The sequence below is a fragment of the Typha angustifolia genome, chromosome 14, assembly GCF_048772165.1.
Source record: "Typha angustifolia cultivar Huaian chromosome 14, ASM4877216v1, whole genome shotgun sequence".
Taxonomy (NCBI): domain Eukaryota; kingdom Viridiplantae; phylum Streptophyta; class Magnoliopsida; order Poales; family Typhaceae; genus Typha; species Typha angustifolia.
Window position 1 is genome coordinate 3,247,200 of NC_133252.1, and position 21,660 is coordinate 3,268,859.

A 21,660-nucleotide genomic window follows, 5' to 3' on the forward strand; every position below is an offset into this window, starting at 1 on the left:
AAATGAACAACTAGATGGAAGTTATCACTATTTGGAAGTTTTTTAGGGAAAGGCATACCCTTGGACTGATTGAAAGGCATCTTAGTGAAGCTATGGAACAACATCGACGGCTTCTCGGTGTCTGACATGCAAGACAGTTTCTATGTGTTCAAGTTTAAGAAGGAAGAAGACCTCACCTATGCTCTATCAAATGGTCCTTGGACTGTTCTAGGAGTGGTGTTGAACCTTATACCCAAGAGGAATAACTTTCAGCCATCGAAGGAAGTGTTTGTCACTGATTCTAGTGTGGATCTAACTCTACAACCTACTGAATGAGTACTAGGAGCTTGAAGCCCTCATCTAGGTGGTGTACTTTGGGAAGACATTGAGAGTGGCGAAACAACATTAAACTATACTCTGCACTAGTTTGCAAGGGTATGCATTGAAGTTAACCTCAAACAACTCCTCAAGATGGTGGTTTGGCTAGGATCCAAAGCAAAAGGCCTAGGGAAAACAACAATTAGTGAAAGTATTCCTTCGTCTTGTTACCTCTATGGAAGAATATGACATAAGGATGGGGCTTACCCAACTATGAAGGAAGATAACAAGGCTGAAATGGGAAATGAGCATCAGGGTCAATCGAAGAAGGAGGAGGCAAACCAAAACAATAGGTTGGCAAGGAATAGATGATGCATGTGTCAAACCTATGGCCCATGGTTCACTATCTAACGCTAGGCAAAGAAGGCCCTAGCACTAGGATTTTTTAGACAACATGAAGGTGGATGTATGCCTACGGCCTTCGGGGTGTTATGGACCAGATTTGGATCGATCCAGAAGGAAGAAAATATGAAAATTTTGGTGGTGGTAGCCTAACAACATAGGGTTCTAATGGCTCTAGGTTACGTCGATCGAATATCTGGATTAAAAGATATAATTAAAATAGTAGAGCAAAGTTAAAATAGGTTGAACGGTAAATATTCGACGTTGTAGCGGTTGTTGGGGTGGGTGGCGGACAGCTAAGAGTGGTGATGGACAACCGTATAGTAGAGTGACTGTTGGAGGAAGGTGGTGGCTAGGGTTTGGGTGTTTGGAAGGGTTCTACGGTTATGATATACTTTTATGAAGATAAAGATGATTTAATGGTTACAATAAAAATGGTAAATACGATAATAAGAAAATAAGAAAACTCAACGGCCTAGCCCCTTTATATATAGATATTGGGTACAACAAGTCGTACTCGGATTTAGCCCTAAAGGCTTATACGAGTCGAACTAAGACTTATCTTAGAGGCTTATATGACTTAATTAAACTTGTCTTAGTGGCTTATATAACTTAATTGAACTTGTCTTAATGGCTTACATGACTTAACTATACTTGTCTGAAAGACTTACATAAGCATGAATCAATTAAAGATAAATAGGCTTGATCTATTGAGCCCAATGTCCTCATGATACGATTCAATTTAACCCGATTCACATCAAACAATTTTGATAGACCTGACAAGGTGCCTAGGATGGGATTTAACCCAATAATGCAAGAGGGTACGCCCAACCAACCCTCGACTAATTGCATAGAGGTGTCATCAATACCCAACAAACACATCGAAGTTGACCATAAAGATATGCAATGTGAAGAGGTCTCGAACCCACCTAATGGAGTCGTTGTTATCAACGGCCTCTCAATACACCTAGGAATAGCTTTGCATCGATTGGCGAACTCTCCCTACATAAAAATCTCAAAGGGTTGGGATGTGCATGGGAAGCATGCATATATATGTCTACCTTGCGAAAGTGCTATATATGGGGGTAACCTCGGCCAGAATGGGGCCAAGAAAAGCTGATGCAACAACAGTAGCTAGCTCCCCTACCAAGCATGACAAAACTATGGGTGCTCTCAAGAAGGCCCTCGTTCTTGAATAGGGGTCGGTGGAGCGAAGTACCATGGATGTAAACGACGAGCTTTCTCATGTAGCATTAGTGGTAGCTAATGGATTAGCTGATCAAGATGGGGTGGCTATGAATGTCGAGTGCTCAAATGTTAACCAAGAGGCAACTGAGAGTCATTCACCCTCCTCCAAGCGGGGGAGGATTGGATGAATCTGGTCCTCTCTTCTCTCTATCAGTTGGTTTTATGTCTAAAGCTATATTATGGAATTATAGGGGTGCATAGAAAAAGATGTGCTAGATTGATGTCGGGACCTAAATAGAGAGCACAGGTTGGAGGTTTTGGTGCTCTTTGAAATCATGCAAGTTGGGCAGTGGTAGGCCGGGTAGGGAGAGCCCTTGACTTGTGCTGGTCTTGGTTTGCTATTCCGACCATGGGACGATTAGGAGGTATCATAGTGCTACGAAAGACTGAGCTCGAGTGGGTGGATATGTCGGCTACCTCACGCTACAATTATGCATGTGGGTAGAGAGGGTAATCGGGTAGCTGACTAAGCGACTGGCCAGGGTAAGGTTGCTTCCTCTCATGTTGTGTTAGGGTCGAGGAGGTGAGGAACCCTATCTCCCTAAATCTGTGAAACCTTTTCTCTGACTGGTGCTAGCATAGCTCAGCTTCTGTAAGCAACTTGCTGCTCTTTTCATCAATATAAATAAAGTAAAAGAGAAGATGGAAAAAAAATTATACAAATAATTCAATACAAACCTCAAATTTCTCTATTTCTTTATTCAACTATTAATATGAATATTGTATAAAATTAATCCAAAGCACTAATTACTGTGATAAAATTAATGAGTTTTTCTCTGTTACGAACCAGATCTGAATCGATTCAGACGTAAGAAATATGAAAATTTACGTGGAGATAGCCTCGTGAGTTAGTGTTCTAATGGCTTTAGTTTCACCTAAATCAGATGTCGAAATGAAAAGTTAAAAATAAAATAGTGGAGATAGGTCAGATAGGGCAGAATGATAAATATCCGACGTTGTGGTGGTCGTCGGAGGGTGGCGGATGGCCAAGGGTGGTGGTGGATGGCCGTATTGTAAGGTGGCTGCTGGAGATAGGAGGTGGCTAAGGTTTGTATGGTTGGAATATTTCTACGGCTACGATTTACTCTTAGAAAAATAAGTGATCTAACGGCTAAATAAAAGATAAGGGCGAAAACAATGACTAGCTAAAATCAGATTTTTTTTTTCGATTATCAGCGATAATTATCAACACATATCCACCCCTATTTATAATAGTGAAATCCCTAGCGGATCGGATCCACATGCAGATTATCCGATTTATTTTAAATTCAAAATAATAAGATAAAACTAAGTAACTAACTTAACTTGACTCGACTCTACTTAACACATGTGGTTGGATCGTAACATTCTCCTTGGCGAATTCTTAAATTCAAGGAATGTAATAACTAGTAAAAGGACATCTTATGATGCTACATAAATACAACTAAAATTTATCTTTACTAGTAGAATTAGTAACTATGTATGTGATCAATCGGCAAACTCCTCCCAAACCTTTCATTCTAAGATTTAAGTAATATCTAAGAAAGCTTAAACTAAATTATTCGATTAGTCAAAATAGTGCATATAAAATGTCAATTTGTCTTTAATATATGTAAGGATGATATCTTATTCAAGTACATATATATATGTAGCTTCACATGAAGTGAATTGGTCATCTTCACATGCAATAAGCAATTAAATCACAGAGAGATTCCAAGAACATCACAATCAAATTAATTACTATTAAATCAAGTTTTAATGCAACTTCCCAACAACTAACTTCGATTACAAAATAAAGGCACTGATATTTATAGAGCCTATTTTATTCTTTACAAAGCAAATTAAATATTACCTTTATTATAACTCTTTTACTTAATCAGGGAACAAGGGGTCATATTTTGCCATAAGATTATGTAATAATGATATAGATAATAATGCTTATGTCCGTACAACAATCTCTATGGATTAAATTAAATAATGTCCAAACACACACACACACACACACACACTCTCTCTCTCTCTCTCACACACTCTCTCTCTCTCTCTCTCTCTCTCTCTCTCTCTCTCTCTCTCTCTCTCTCTATATATATATATATATATATATATATCGAATTATGATAATATAAGGTAGAAGTACAGAAGAAGTCGGCTCCAACTCAAACGAATCCTCTCATCACTAATAAATTAAATATAAGTTAATTAACCACTTCCCGAGACCATCTAATCTATTAATTTGATTGCTTAGCAATTATATAATTACCTTCAAAGCAACAAAAAAGAGCTAGAGATAAGAGAGAAGCATGGCAGAACCTTCCATCTCTGGTGCCACCTTCTATTCACAGAGAGGGAAAAGGTTGAAAGTAAATATAAAAGATGCTAATTAGAAAATAGAGGAGCCTAAAGATCCATAGCAAGAGCTTGAATTGTTTTCAATTAACTTGTAATGACTTAATAGTTGTAAAGATTAATCTAGTCACATAAAGAAGTGTTGCAGTAGAAAAATTGAAAAGAAAAGTTATGGTGCTGCAAACTTCAGCTACATTACTAAGTTGCAAAACAAGATATCTTTGGCCAATTCAATTTACATCTAAAAAGATTCATAACGAGGTACGAACTCTTTTTTTTTTCTTCTTCTTCTTCTTCTACTCTGTGGACGAAGACGAAGACACAGACGAAGAGGACATCGAGGGCGGCGGAGATGGAGACGGGGACGGAGACGGAGACGGTGGCCGGGCCTTCCTTAGGGTAAGCTTGGGGAATATGAAATTGATGAAAGTGGATTTGGATGGCTTCTTAGACCTCTTGGCATTGGAATTGTAGTAGTAGGAGGGTGGAGGGGTGAGGGGAGGTATAGTAGTAGATGAAGTGGCCCGCTTTGGTGTGCCTGGCTGTGATTCCCACAAGAATGGCACAGACCCAGATGCCATGCCGTAATACACTCTAAAAGAAGGATTGGCTGCTGAATTCTGCTCAGAAAGGAGTCTTGAGTAGAACTTCTCTTGTTGCTTGGCGTCGGAGGCCTTCTCTGGGCTCCTGGAGATCATCTCTCTTCTTCTTCTCTTCTTGATCACAAAAGGTCTGAGAAGAAGAGTATAAAACAATTAGGGTACCTATTTGTCCACTTTGAGAGAAATATATATGAAGAGATGGGTACATCACATGGAAGCTAGGGATTGGCTTCTGACTTTGAGAAAGGTGCCATGATGCTTACGAGGCTGTGGGTCCTAAGTGTTTTACTATTTTATGGCAATGGCTATTGGTTTGTATTCGAAAATGGGTGAATTCTTTGCCGAGAGGTTCATGTTTTATGGAAAGAAACAAACAAGAGGAGTAATGTAGGCCAAAACTGAGGGTTGATATGTCCAAATTAATGCATTGATGGAGCTTGGAAACTGGCCTGAGGTCCATTTTGTTGTGTCTCTTGGTGAAGCGTGATGGACGGCGAATTTGAAGGGGTCAGGTGATAGATGATGCATGAGATCTAAGATCTGCCATGTCACGAGAGAGAGATATATAAAATCACTTAATCTTTTAAATATATTATTCCATAAAAACTAGATTTAAGTTAAGAGAAAACTATTTTGGCTTGCAAAAATGTTTTATTTTCTGTTAGGAAGAATTAGTGATATATATATATTGCGCTCTAAATATCAAGAAGCAATTTAATCATCTACGTACATTGATTAACTTTAATAACCATTTATTCTAATATTCTATTAATATTTTATCAAAACTTAATCATAAATATAGTTTTGAAATAATCATTTAGCAATAATTATGATATTTCAAAAGTGGCAAATTAAACATTGCACACCGATTTTTTTTTCTCATTTTTTTCCCATTTGGAATGTTAAGAATGTTAGAATATAAATATAAAATATAAAAATCATCATTATCTAATGTTACGAACCAATCTTCCGTGGGATGGTAGAAGTCGATCGTAGGGTAGGGTGGTTTATGAGAGAGATGTGGAATGAGATTTTGTAGCTTGGTAAGGTTTCTAAGGTAAAGATATACTCTTTGGAAATGAAAAGTAGAGGGTTAGGAAACGGTGAAGAACTAGAGTATTCACTACATCAAACAATTTTCCATTAATGAAACCATGTAAATCTATCGGATAATCAAATATACGCATGTCTAGGAGGGTCTCTTAATGCCTTCTTTTTTCTTCCCATCAGAATTATTTCACAAAGACTTGCCATGGTAAGGGAGACTCGAAACGTGGAGGTCGAGCGGCCGGCTACTATTAAAAGATAAGGCAAGATAAATGAATTAAATTAAAGCAATATTCATTCCACAATCTCATAATCCTCCAAGTAAACGAATGACCACTCTTATTTATAGGAGTAGAAACATATCGAGTTGGATCCAACTCACCCTACTAGGCTTATATATGCGGACTATCTATTTTAATTCAAATCTAAAAGCAATAAGCAAAAGCAATCAACTAAACTTGACTCTCGTGGTCAGATCATATCATTTAAATTAAATCCACTTCTTAAGCCTCTCAAAATATTTCAACTGAAGAATGCGGGGAAGTGTTAGAATATAAAATATAAAAAACATATCTATAATAGCTTAAGTTTTTAGAACAGTTGGTGAGTTAACAAAGTAAATTAAATAAATCTATTATGATTGTTGCCCTGGTCAGTTGGATCATAGTCTCAGTCTAAAACTTGGTCGGGAGTACTAGAACTGCCAAAAAAGTTGGCTAGCTCATGAGGCTCATGAGCTCGACTCGAGCTCTAAATGAGCCAAGCTGAGCTAGAGTTAGATTGCTTGAACTCAACTCAATTAGACTCGGAATATAATATTTGAGATAATTATATATATATATATATATACTAAACTAAATGTATAAATATTATATAACATAGTAGGTTAAAGCAGCTTCTAGTACTCTAGCCATCCCGAGTTTAAATCACCATCTCATGTAAGCCCATTAAGCCTCGAGCCTCATCGAGCTGGAGATGAGCCAAGCTGAGTTTTTCCATCTCTCAAGCTAAGCTGTGCCCAGCTCGCTCAAGTTTGACTCATTTATATCTCTAAAGCCTCATTTGTTAGGATTTTTTTAGCTCTCATTGAGTGGATTTATAGATCAGAGCCAAAAAGGTAAGGGAAGGACATATTAGGGTTGAAATAGTTTATCTAACATTGTGGTAGTCGTCGAAGAATAGTTGAGGACGGTCGTAAGGTAGGATGACTTGCGAGAGGAGGTGTGCATTAGGGTTTAGTAGTTTGGTAGGATTTCTAAGGTTAAGATCTACTCCTAGAAAAGTGAAAGCAATCTAATAATTATGATTAAGGGTAAAAGCAAAATAAGAAACTAACTTAATCAACATTCATTCTCGATGACGACGAATAACTCATGACCACTCTTATTTATAAGAGTAGAGTCATAGCGGACCAAATCCAATTCGTCATATTGAGCTTACATATGTTATGAACTAGATCTAGATAGATCTAGATAGATCTGGACCGTTATGAATATAAAAAAATTATAAAAAATTTATGGGTGGTACACTCGGCTAGTCTCCTTGATCTTTTCAGCGATCGTCGAGGGGTGGTGGATGGCTAAGGGTGGTGTTGGACCACCATATAATAGGGAGGTTCGTGGTGGAGGATGGTGGCTAAGGTTTGATAGCTTCAGAGGTTCTATATACTCCTACGAAGATAAAGACAATCTAATAGATAAAGATAATAAGAAATAATTGGCTAAACTCAAGTTTTCTTTCACGATAATTATCAACTAATGCCTACTCCTATTTAAAGGAGTATAATTCTAGCATATCGAATCCATATGTGGATTATCCGCTTTATTTGAAATTTAAAATAATAAGCAAATCTAACTCAATAACTCGACATGACTCGATTCGGCACAATTGGCTTAACTTACATGGTCAGATCATATCAATATACATCGATTATTCCCTTTAATTTAAATTTGAAAGCAATAAATAAAATTAATTAACTAGACTCGACTCAACCTAACTGACTTAACTCACATGGTTGGATCATAACATAACCCCTAACTTTTTAAATAAAAAACTAATATTCATATCCAAAAACAAATCTAATACAACTTGAGAGAAACTTAAGAGAATTATGGGACTAAACGTAGCACACAGACTCTTATTATTTAATCATTGTGGAAAGGTGGAATAATACATAGGAGAGTCGTGCTAACATACATAGTTAAATTGAATTAATTAATTGGGAAGTTGGGCATTAAAAGAGAGCTCTCATAGGTAGATAACTATCACTTCTCTTTGGCTTCTTTGGTTGGTAATTGCAAATTAAGCATTAATTTGAAGCCCAAAGGTCTAGTAGCGTAGGAAGAACTAACAGTAAGAGTCTCATGCAATGCAATGGATTGACTAAGAGTAAATTAGTCGAGTATTGAAGCCTAATGCTCGAATCCTATCAGCAGATGGTTAATTAGGATTCATAGTTACTAGATCGAAACCTTGTGTGCACACAGTTTAGGCCTATTATGATATGTTATTCGAGCGAATTAATTAACTTACGAGCTCATAATCTATCTATCTATTTATAAAAACAATCACTTAATTAAGTGGGAGATTTGTAAGTGAGCCATACTCTAGAAGAACATTATAATAAGCTAAAAGGAGGAATCAAGTTAAAAATAGATGAAAGACGAGATGTTAATCTAAGAGTTTTTCAGAATTAAAGTATCCAACTAATCACGCGTCAAAGCTTCAGCTGGATAGTAGCGAGGACTAGATTATCCTCGATCGAGTTCGAGATTCTTTCTATAGAATTATGCTAATTAATACACGTAAATAATTGACAACCTAATTTGGTCAACGGGAATAGATTCAAGCTAACCAGTGGGTTCCCCGGCAATGAAGGACTTAAGCACATGTAATTGCATTTCTATTTCCTTTTTCTCTATGTGTAGAAACTTTGGAGATTAGTAGGATAATAAGTATTCTACGGCTAGTTTCATGGTAACAGTGATGATGTTCCCTATAACTAAAGTTGGGAAAAGGTTGGAGAATATTTTTTTTGGATTTGTTACGAAATATATCTGGGCCGGTTTGGTAGGAAGAAAATTATGATATTTTTGCGGGTAGTAGCCTCGTTAGTTAGGGTTTTAATGACTTTGTATTCACTTGAATTGAAGGTCAGAGTTAAAGTTAAAAATATAATAGTAAAAAAAAGTTCAAAATAGGATAAAATTAAAAATATCCTATGTTGCAGCAATTGTCGAAGGGTGGAGAATAGCCAAAGGTGGTGATAGATGGCCGTATAGTAAGGTGGCTCGTGGTGGAGGATGGTGGCTAAGGTTTGGATGCTTGAAGATGGATTTATGATTACGATCTACTCCTACAAAGATAAAGAGGATTTAACAGATATAATAAAGATAAAAATGATAAAGCATAAATCAGCTAAACTCAAGATTTATTCAACGATTATAAGCAACTCATAACCACTTTTATTTATAGGAGTAAAGTCCTAGCTAATTAGATCCACATGCAGATTATCCGTTTTATTTAAATTTAAAAATAATAAATAAATTTAACTAATTTAACTTGATTGACTTAACTCATGTGGTGAGATAGTAATAGGATTGTTACCGTGCTTAGATAGCAAAGCAATATTAAATGGTTGAAATATTTAGTTCTCCATGCATAGATTCGTTGTGGTTGACCTAAGCAAGAGGTAGTATGATTAGAATGAGCATGATTAAAGTCATTAGATGTGAACAATCTATACATCAAGGCATGCAACTGATATTGATTATGTGCTGCACTAAATCTATTGGTGTAATCGAGTAGAGTTTGATCGAGCCTAGCTCTGATTATTTTTAAATTTAAATAAATTTTGAGCATATATTTGTGATGAAGCTTGAATTAAAATTACTTCAATTCGAGGTAATTTTGAGCTCGAGCCTAAACAAGCCGCTCAATAAGTAACTTTAAACCTTAATCAATTCAAGTTAAATTTCAAATTTGATCAAGCTTGAATTAAATTAAGTTTAATTCAGATTTGAATCAATTTTAAAATAAGGCCTAATTCAAAAATATAAACTAATAAAAAAATTCATGTATTTAGAATAAGAAGGATTTTATAAGAAATTTGATCCTTCCTACCCTTGATAATTTGCTCTGTTATTTTTTTACTGAGAAATTTGATCTTTATGTAACTTATTTAGAGATTAAATGTCTAGGTTTGACCCAAACTACATGAATTTAATTGTATATAATTTCTCAAAACAATAGCTCAATTAAGAACTTCTGCAATTTAATTGTATATAGTATTTTAATTTAACATATGAAACTAAGTGCATATTTTGTTATAATAAAGTGCTTATGATTTTACTAGAATCCATCATCATAAAATTTAAATTTAAATTTAAATATAACTAAATTACGAAGCCATAGTTTTCCACTCTACAAAACACTGCAAGCTTGCTTCTTTCCTCATGCATGCATGACTACGTGGTCATGGACAAGATAAGATCAAGTATATAGCAACCCAAATAGAATTATATATCAAAAAATTTAGATCCGGATGTAACTTGTGGGCTTTAATTCTTAGTCACGCTTAGATCATTCAAAACTTCCCTCCTTAATCTTCGGTTTAGAAAAATAATTAATGCCCATCTTCATGTACAACTAGGTGGTGATATTAATAATTTTATCAATTACGCAATTTCCCTAATGATTTATAACTAAAACTGCACACTAAAGTCTTCATGCTTCTCTCAAAGAAAAATATTTAAAAATGTCATGGATGACCGTAGTGGAAGATAATTTAAGATTTAAGATCGTTGAACTTAATTAAACTAGTTATTAATTTGGGTAAAGTCAATAAGTATATCCTCTCTGTTTTAGGTTAAAGAAAAGTGTAGAGCATGCATGCATGCATGCAGTTAATGGCATGGTTATTTATTTAAGATTATTTGTCCATGATGGTGATGATGAAATTAAATTTGTGGCATTAGATGACACGTAAGGATAAGTCTTGGCATTGAACTTAGCCCATTGGAGATAAATAAGAGTTCTACTTGGATAAGCAAGGAAGGCATGAAAATTTATTCTTCTTCTTCTTTTAAACTTTACAAATATGAACAAATAAATGTTCACATTAAGCTATTGAAATAAATCTTAGCATTCTCTTTCTTTGCACGTTAACTCGAATCCTCAAATCTAATAACTCGATGAGAGTTTATAATACAATCCGACCAGGGTTAAGTTAGTCGAGTCAAATTGAGTTTTTTAGTTTGTTAGTTTTATCTTATTATTTTAAATTTTAAATAAAATAAATAATTTCTATATTCGCTAGGATTGTAACTCCTATTTATAGGAGTGGACATATGTTGATTATTATAAGGAATGAATCAGAATTTAACTAAATTATTCTTATCATCTTTATCTTTTATTATAATCGTTCCGAGTTTCTAAATCATATTCACCTCCTCAACAATGAGCCACCCTATTATACGGTCGCCCACCACCCTCCAACGACAGCTACAACGTCAGATATTGACTATTCTGCCCTGTTGTAAATATATATATCTTTTCATTTAAACATTTGAATGAATCAAAATTAGGAGTGGAGCTGCGACAAGCAAAACTAGACATGATGTGGCAGTGAATTTGATAATAAAAAGAGGAGGAAAATGGCAACCTCTCACTCAGTGCAAGGGGGAGAAACGTGTTGGACTATAAGATTATACATTATGGTGAGGTTGGTAGCAAGATAGTGGCGACAATGGAGGTCATGTAGAGAGCAGCAACGCGATGGACATCGATGAAGACGGGGGGACCCTAATGGAGCTGCAAGGTGGGCGAAAGAGAGAGTAGGCAGTGGAACAGTGAAGTTAGAGGAGGACGACGAAGATGGAGGAATAGAGAGAGAAGAAAAGGGGAAAACACTCTCCTCCTAACTATTTGGCTGGGGCCGACGAGAGGGGAAGAATCACCGACGATGCTAACAATGGAAAAAAGCTTTCTAGACGACAGAGAAAAACACCACACTCTAGGAGATTTTTCTGCGTGGACCGACGAAGATTATTGTGGAAGTAAATTGACACCATGCTTGTAGAGATTTCTGCCTCATACCAGACGATTACTTTCAGTGACTTAGACGATTGAAAATGACTATGGAACTAATTCCTGGACTTTAATTAACTTTTGTAAGGATTCAACCATGTCTCAATCAAAGTCGCAATAGAATAGATGACTGACTACCTGGTTAAACTTGTTAATCCTTAAGAGTATAATAAACTACACCAATTTAACTACAAATTACTATGCAAACAAACCTTTTCACTCAAAATAGGCACCATGTGAGAATTTGTCTATTGGGTTGATCTCTTCTTGCACTAATATCCAAATACCTACCAACCCATTCTTCTCTTCCCACCCAATCCACAAGAATGATATCAAAAGGCTCATCTACATCTAAGGGTATGCCTAATGACCTTGTTAATCAGATCATTGATGATAGACATTAAGTGTAATTCAAGCTTGGCTTGAAATTAATTCCAAAACTGAGCCAACCTATCAAGCTTTGATCGATCAGTTTCAATTCGAGCATATTTCAAACTCCGAGTCAAATTAAAACCGCTCGATAAGCATATTCAAGTCTATTTTAAATCAAATCTAATGTAAGGTGAATTAAGGTTTGTATCGAAATTGAATTGAATCAAGTCATGAATGGGCATTATTATGACCACCTTATTTTAATTTATTTAAACATTGTGGGTTCCCATCAAGATGTGTGGTTCTGGGGGCTCAAACCCACGTCCAATGCAAACAATGAAGAGTACAGAGTACTTCGTTTGTTCTGAGAAGGACAGAGGAAGTAGAGGAAGGGGAAACGTCTAATGCTTTTACCTCTAGTAGCTTTAAAGCAAAAAAGAAACCCCTAACGAGTGAAGCAGTGACTATAGTAGTGACTATAGAATTAAAAAAAAATTACTTGCATAATTAAACAAATAGTAGTGACAATGGAATTAAACAACTAGTAGATAACATGAGTTTAGGCAAGCATTACTACATGACGGACTGCAGGCCGTCGGCCGACAAAGGTCTTTATTATCGTTTCGGGCTTGGGCCGGACAAACTAGGTTTAGCCCACGGGTTCGGGCTAGGCTTAGGCGTCGGAGCTAGATTTGCGTATACTTACTTTTATTTTAATATTTTTTTCTTTATAATTTATGGATTAGAAAATATAAATATTATATTTGGATGGTTATTTTACTCCGTAAAAAAATTTCCAATGTATAGACTTTTTTGTTTTCATAAATCTCATCTCTTATTTTTTCCTCTTTATAATTTGTGTATCTCTAATATTTTTATTTGTGATTGTGTTGAATAATTAGTAGTTCTCAAATAGGTATTACTATTAGAAAAACTAATTAATAGTAATACCTATTTGAGAAAAACTAATTAATTACAACATTTGTGTTTTTCTAATATTTGTATTTGAATTAATTACAACATCTGTGTTTGAATTAATTACAACATCTATGAAAATTATATCACAAAATTCTAATTCAAATACAAAGCTTTAGCTTTTTCTTAAAAAAATTATTTCTATATTATTTTCATCGTATTGAAATAGTACTGTTCTCACAAAGAAGCGTCGAGAGCTTATGCTACGCGAATAACTCTACACAAAGAATACCAATTTTCTTTTTCTTAAACTTTTAATTATTATTAATATTATTAATATTAAATAAATATTTATTTATTTTTTCAAATAAAAAATTAGATTTACTCCATGCATAAATATTTTAGGTTAAAATTTAGAAGAAAACTAACAAATAAGCTGCTAAGCAGACACTACGGGCATTTCGAAGATAAAAGATTAGATATCTAAAGATAACTTCTTCTTTTTGCAATAGTTACTTTTTTTGTTTTGAAAGAGATAATTACATTTCTCACTTATCCTTTCATTGTATAATCGATTTATCTGCTAGGGTTTATTTGATATTTATTTAAATGCCGGTATACTATGTGTTTGTTGATGCTTCAACAATTTATTTATGGCCTTAGAGATGAAAATCTCTTTCAAACGGACAAAAAATTACTCAAATATCCTTCAAATATTTTCAAATACAGCTCCAAATTTATCAGGCGTTAGAATATTTTTAAGTGGTTGCTGGACGTTGGAATGCTTGTAGAACACTTATTAAATATTAGTAGCCAATTGTATGCCAAGTAAATAACTTCTTTATATTCTTATATCATGCTCGTATACAACAGTCTAAATACATCAACAAGGATTTTGTACATGAATTGTTAAACACAATATTTGTCAACTGAGATGACAAAATGACTTTAACAACCCTACTTCTATTAAGTTTCAAGTTAATGTCGGAGATACTGAGTTTAGACTGCACTAGTGAATTTTTAAGCCCTTGACTCAATCCTACCTATTTGAATCAGTCAGCTCATATCTTCTCTCAGAAGTTAAAATAACTAATAAATAAAAAAAGGTAAGGAGTTAGAAGAAGAAGAAGAAGAAGAAGTCCACAACCATAAAATTGATTATGGCTATTAAAGCAAAGAAGAAGAAGAAGAAGAAGAAGAAGAAGAAGAAGAAGAAGTCCACAACCGTAAAATTGATTATAGCTATTAAAGCAAAAAAGGCTACTGTAATAAAGGATGATATGATGGCCTATTGAAAGAAATTTCCAAGCATAACTGTAAGGCATATAACAATGACCATAATTTAATTTATCCATTCATTATATAGTATGCCAGATTTGGTGGATCTAGCCTACCTAATCAAGATTAACCTTCTCAAATGAACATTTTACTATCAACTTATCTTTCTTTTATTTTTCTCATCTAAAATAAGGTTAGAACCATTCTCAAAGTACTTAAAAATTAATCAGATGACAGGTATGCGACATTTCCCTAATGGAAAAAAGTTAAACGGATAAACTAACAAAAATTTAAAGAAAAAAAGTCATTATTTTATGCACATTATTAAAGTCTTACCTATATGTGATGGGGTAGGTTGCAACTGAGTCAAATGCAACTGGGAGTGAATTCGACATCAATTTATGAGAAAATAATAAACTTTATATCTCATTAACCAGTACATAGTTGGTTTAGTTTGGTAGCCAGACCGTGAAGTTGCTGTATATTTCATTTTTCTTTATAAAAATCTAGATTGCAATCCAAATATCAATTAGTCTATATGTAACCTATTCATTCTTTTCATGCAAGAAAGAGCAAGCCTGCCGATATAAATCTATGGCTTTTGAGGTTTTGTTGAACTGCTACCTATTTTAATGGTTGTGGATTTGGATTGCATTACTAATCAATCTCTAATGAAACAGTATCAAGTAGGAAGGTTCCTTTAAGGATACCAAGATTAACTTCTAGGATGTCAAAAGTATTCTTGTATGCCTTTCTCTCTTCCAATTAGCTTAGAGTCTGAAATATATATATATATATATATATATATATATATATATATATATATATAAGGAGAGGTCAATTTTTAAATAGCTAAAAGAGAGGATGTTGTTTGAAGAATTCCCCATAATTTAAGTGATATAATTTTGAGCAACTTAATCTCTTAGATACTCTAACTTCGTTGTGATACATGCTTGTAGTTAAATTAGAGACTAAATCAAATTAATCTCCAATCAAATGCTTAAGCTTTGCGTGGAGTGCAAGGTTATGTTAAAATTGACATGGAACTGCTACCTAACCATTGAAGTAGTCTAACATGTACATGGGGTGCTTCTACATGTGCATATATAATTCATGGATACTATTTGATTAGTTAGCATGAGTCAATAACACCGACCATTCGCTAAGATAACACCGAATAGAAATCTTGTGTGGGTAGCTTGAGTAAGTGTACATTTTAAAAGTGATATTATTTAGGAAAATCTCTAATAACACCGAATATTCGCTAAGACATTTGTAATCTAACCCCCATATTTAGACCAAAGTTTTTGCGTAGCACTATGAGTTAACTTATTAGAGTAGGAATATTCAATTAAGGATAGCAAGATTTACTTCTAGAAGTCTAAAGTACTCTTGTATGTCTTTCTCTCTTTCACTTAACTTCTGAAAATATCATCACAAATGCCAAAAAATTTCAAGAATTTTTCCTCAAGGGTATTTATTTTAGTATAGTTAGTGTAGGTTATGTTAGAAAATTATACAAGGATATTTTAGCAACTTTATCCTTTGGAGTTTAACAAATCATAATTTAGGGTTGAGGTGTTACAGTTAGGATCAAGTCCAGTCCTAGCTAGCCTGAGCCCATTGAATTTAGTTGAGCTAGTTTGAATTGAAGTCATTTTCTTATTGTAATTCCTTTCAATCCATGTAAGATTTAGTCTAAACTAATTCTATTAAGTTAGTCTGGTCCTAGCTAAGTCAGCTAGCATGAGTCAAGTCGGCCAAGCCAAGCTAGCCTTCTATAAAGCTTATGGAGTGCAACTTAGCTAATTGGGTAGAAACATATCTAACTTAGAATCTCTCTCTCACCTTTTCAAACCCAATTGAAACCCTAATTGCTGCTCCATCCCTCATGTAGCCATCACCTCTTAGATCATCCTCGGCATGAGACTATTTACCCCCTTGCCTAGTTGTAGTATTAATATTAGAGCAGACGTCATTGACCGATGTCCACTATTCATTCCATTATAGCAAGGACACCTCTAATATGAGTCTTTTGTCCCACCATGGATCCGATAGATCCATTTATGGATGCCGAGATCGAGGTTTCGTGAGATGAAGTACCACCAACCTCAGTTCCATAGGTGAATTTCACACCTCTTGTGGCCATGATGCACTTAGCCTTCACTGAGTTGAGGTTGGTCATCACAGAGAACATTGTGTTCACCTCAAGATAAAGAATGACAAAGGATTCAGGCTAGTGGTCGAAATGCCACATGTGACTATCATGATCAACCGATGTGCAGTCCTATACTGCCACCACCACCACAGATCACACTTAGAGACACGACCGCTCCACTGTGGACCTTCACTATCTGATGCATGATCCGTGTCCTCGGGGCAATGGAGGAATCCTATCGTGGCAGAGGTAACTATGTCATCCCAAAGGAATATAAGGTGTTACTAGCCTCTTTTTATTTGGAGAATGTCATAATCCAATAATTTTGATTGGCGCAGTAGAACTATCTATTTCATATATGATATGAGTTTGCAGAGATGATTTGTCAATGCTTTAAGTTGTCTCAATATGATGACTTCGAGTGTGTCCTATCAAAGCTCACACAATCCACCATATTTCATGTCACCAAGAGGATTCTCCAACCGAATTTGAGGGTGGCTCAATTCCACTCTTTGAAGTACCTTCATTAATAAACTCAACAAGACATCTAAGCCGAGGTGAAGGGACATACCCACATTCTCCTATGGATGCCTTCCACACGACAAGGGTGATGGACAAGAAGCTTTAGGAGCTTTGGATGGTTGAGAGATCTCTATGGATAGCCACGGATGCGAGGGGTATTCCTTGGCAATTCGCTCCCACAATAGATGTATGGGGGATCGTTTAGCCACCTATGGGTAGGTAGGAGACATTTGCAGCCTTCGACGTGGTATTTAATAGCAGGCCAAGTAGAAGAGCAACAAGCAAAAGGCTTATGCTTCCATTGGAATGAAAAATTCATCCTAAGGCACAAGTGCATGAGACCAACCACTAGCATGATGATGGATGGAGGAGCTGGATAATGTCAAGGCTGAGATGATACTGATCGAGACATAAAGGAAAAGAATGGGAAAGTCCACGCAAAGATCTCCTACTCTGGGACAATTGCACCATGAACCATACTGATGAACTAAATGGTGAAGAAACAACTAGTTCTTGTTTTATTGATAGTGGAAGCATTCACAATTTTCTCAATGAGAAAATGGTTTGGCAGATTGTGATGAAGATAGAGCTGTCTATTAGGTTTGAAAATATTTAATTACTTGCTAGAAGATATTTTTGTTAATTAGAAAGCTAAATATTTAGCTAAATTAGAAATGCAAGAGCACACACAAACATAATATTTTTAACGTGAAAATACATTTATCAAATAAGAGTAAAAAAAATCACAAATTCCTTTTCCAAGATCAAACTAGACACTATAATAATCAGCGGTTATAAAACACTTACAAATCATCCATTATTACCCATAACCATCTCCAAAGTGATTGGCTCGACGGGGCTTCCATATTGATGATCATGAGTTTCACTTGGAGGGGCACTGTCTAAACTCAATTGCAAACTTGCTCCCACAGATCAGTCTACCTAAGGCGAGGTGTCATGGAGTACTCATGTAGCTAGTCAGACTGCAAACAAAACATCCTGCCAGTTGAGATACTAACTGACCTAGTTACTCTTTTGTTAGAGTTTGGCACTATCTTTAAGGAGCCAAGAAGTCTACCATCGATAAGATTTCATGATCACCACATTGAAATTATGCTTGGCAGAGAATCGGCTAATGTGCAAATAACATTCAGATGGTGAAGATCATGAGGTATGTTGGTGACCTAAATGGTTAGTAAAGGGATCCACCAACCAAGCCATAATAGGTATAACTCACTGGTGCTGCTAATGTGGAAGAATGGGCCATTGTGGTTTTATGTCGACTAACAAATACTAAATGTAATTACCATCAAGGACTAGTATCCAATGCTGGTCATTGAGGAGTTCTTCGATGTGTTGGCAGGTGTGGCCTATTTCTCTAAGATAGACTTGAAAGCCAACTATATCATTCAAGTGCAATCGTCAAACATACACAAAATAACGTTTTCCATGCACAACGAGCATTATGAGTTTCTAATGATGCCATTTGGCCTCACCAACTGACCATCAACCTTCTTGGGTATGATCAATGACATATATCGACCTCTTCTATGTCAGGATATGTTGAAATATTTTGATGACATTCTTGTCTATAACTTTATGGCTAGGTTTCCGAGTTCTCACCTTGAGGACAATGTGGACAGAAGCATAGTAGTTTATTACGGCTCGAGTTGAAGCCAATCCTAGCCAGCCTAAGCTCATTGAGTCTAATTGAGGTATTATGTATTGAAGCTAGTCATTTTATTGCAATTGCTTTGGACCAATGTAAGGTTCAGTACAAACCAATTCTATATTATGTTAGTCAAGTCTTAGCCTACCCAGCTAGCATGAGTTAAGCCTGTTAAGTTGAATTAGCCTCTTGTAGAGCTTGTAGAGTATAATTTATGTTGAGATCTGATCTACTCTCTCTCTCTCTCTCTCTCTCTCTCTCTCTCTCTCTCTCTCTCTCTCTCTCTCTCTCTCTCTCTCTCTCTCTCTCTCTCTCTCTCTCTCTCTCTCTCTCTCTCTCTCTCTCTCTCTCTCTCTCTCTCTCTCTCTCTCTCTCTCTCTCTCTCTCTCTCTCTCTCTCTCTCTCTCATAACTTTTCCTATAAGCATTGGGGTAAATATTTGCCCGGTCTCTTGCTTTGAATAGTTCTTAAGTAATTATATACAAATTTCCCTATAATTAATTGATATAATATTGACAAGCTTAATCTCTAATCTAACTTCACTGTGATATATACAGAGTTGCAGTCAAATTATTGACTTAAAAAATTAATTTCCCATCAAATGCTAGTCATTCATTGCGTGGAATGCGGGGTTAGGTTAAAATTGACATAGAACTGCCACCTAACCCAAGAACCGGTCATATAAATAACCATACATATATGTGCCCATATAATTAATGGACAGTCTTTGACTAGTTGGCATGAGTCAACTAGCTAGAGCTAAATGCCAAATAGTAAGTACTTTTAGATTTTTAGTTGAACAACAAAACTTTAAAGAGACCTCGTTATTAATTTCTCAAAGTTCTACCTTCTTATAACAAGTGCAAATTAAATAAGAAAAGGAGGAGGCTAACAGCATAAATAGATAGTTTGCAGAGGAAGCTTTGGTAGGGTTGGCCGTCTCCATTCTAATAAAACACAAAAAGTAAGTCAAATGGCATAGAGTTGTTATCTTTGTCACCCATTAATTTAATCAATCATGCTAGTTCTTTAGCACCACCTTAACTTTTTTTTACATGCATATAGATATTTGCGAGACAGAGTCTTTCCACCTACTCGTTTGAAATAGTGCATGCTACGCCACAACGCAGTAGTACATCAATTGTACTAATCAATGTAAACTCATCTATATAAACCCCATCTTGACTCCCTTCTTTTCTCATCAGTACAATATCTAGGATTGTTAGCCATGGCAGCTCTAATTAGCTCTCGATTAGCATCTGTTATTGTTTTAGCTACTTGTTTCATCCTCGCAAGAGGGCAACTTTCTACCCCATGCTTCTACGATAAGGTGTGCCCTAAAGCTCTTGCGACCATTAAGAAGGTGGTGGAGGAGGCGATCGCACAAGAGCCAAGGATGGGTGCATCTCTTCTCCGGCTACATTTCCATGATTGCTTCGTTAATGTAAGCTTAAATTGTGTTTTAATTGATTCTTTAATTTTGTTAGATTCAACTAATGATGTGGGTTATGAATATAAATACAGGGATGTGATGGGTCCGTTTTGTTGGATGATACGCCTACGTTCATAGGAGAGAAGAATGCAGCTCCAAATATGAACTCGGCGAGGGGATTCGAAGTGGTGGATCGAATCAAAGCTGCAGTTAATGAAGAATGCCATGGCAACATAGTCTCCTGTGCTGATATCTTAGCGGTGGCAGCTCGTGACTCAGTCGTTGCAGTACGTTTACCTTAACACTCATATTTGAATAATTTCAATTGGGAAAAAATGCATCCATCTTACTCTTTTCTTTCAAAACAAAAAAAAATGTTCTCATCTTTTTGCATATATAGATATATATATATATATATATATATATATATATGGAGCCTTAAGAAAGAATTAAAGATATATAGATTGCCAAAAAGTTCCTTAAATCCTCTAACATATTATTTGTTGGTTAATATAATTGCAGTTAGGAGGGCCTTCATATCAAGTGCAACTAGGCAGAAGGGACGCAAGAACGGCAAGCCAACTCGCCGCGAACCAGAGCATTCCGGCGCCAACCCTAGACTTCTCCGGCCTCATTTCCAACTTCCAATCCCACGGCCTCTCTGTACAAGACCTGGTCGTCCTCTCCGGCGCCCACACCCTCGGCTTCGCAAGGTGCACCAATTTCAGAAGCAGGCTCTACAACGAGACTAAAACACTAGATTTTTACCAAGCCAACTCCCTCAAGGCCATCTGCCCCATATCAGGCGGCGACGACAATCTCGCACCGTTGGACGGAACGCCGACGAAATTCGACACCGTGTACTACAACTGGTTGGTTCAGAAAAAGGGTTTGCTTCACTCGGATCAGCAGCTATTCAAAGGAGACGGCAGCGGTGCAGATGGGCTTGTGAAGTTTTATAGTAGCTATCCGAGTGCGTTTTGGAACGACTTCGGGGTGTCCATGTTGAAGATGGGGAGTATGAAGCCTCTCACCGGGAATCAGGGTGAGATCCGAATGAACTGCAGGATGGTGAATTATTATTAAGTGTTTAATTGTGATTGTCTCTAATCTGTTTTGTCATGTGTTAATTTAATTTTAAGATGTTGTACTTTAGTTTTTGGTTATCTTGTGGTCGATGGCTGGTGTTTGATGCCATCTTTCATGTCGGTTTATTTAATTTGTGAAGTTTTTGATGTATGTCGAAGCTCCTAATAAAATTATTGTACCAAGTATATATCTTCTCTATACTTGCTCGTGGAAAATT

General features: G+C 35.9%; 1 protein-coding gene across 1 annotated transcript; it reads left to right on the plus strand.

Annotated features, from left to right (window-relative positions):
- The first annotated feature begins 20,110 nt into the window (after window positions 1-20,110).
- Window positions 20,111-21,628, plus strand: LOC140776009 (peroxidase RIP1-like). The gene is made up of 3 exons (XM_073119544.1): window positions 20,111-20,366; window positions 20,447-20,641; window positions 20,877-21,628. The coding sequence occupies exons 1-3, from the start codon at window positions 20,151-20,153 to the stop codon at window positions 21,438-21,440; spliced, it is 975 nt and encodes a 324-aa protein (XP_072975645.1). The 5' UTR covers window positions 20,111-20,150; the 3' UTR covers window positions 21,441-21,628.
- The last annotated feature ends 32 nt before the right edge of the window (window positions 21,629-21,660 follow it).

Coding starts and splice junctions, on each gene's coding strand:
- LOC140776009 (XM_073119544.1), top strand. CDS start 20,151: ATGGCAGCTCTAATTAGCTCTCGATTAGCATCTGTTATTGTTTTAGCT. Junction 20,367..20,446: donor TCCATGATTGCTTCGTTAAT/GTAAGCTTAAAT, acceptor ATATAAATACAG/GGATGTGATGGGTCCGTTTT. Junction 20,642..20,876: donor CTCGTGACTCAGTCGTTGCA/GTACGTTTACCT, acceptor ATATAATTGCAG/TTAGGAGGGCCTTCATATCA.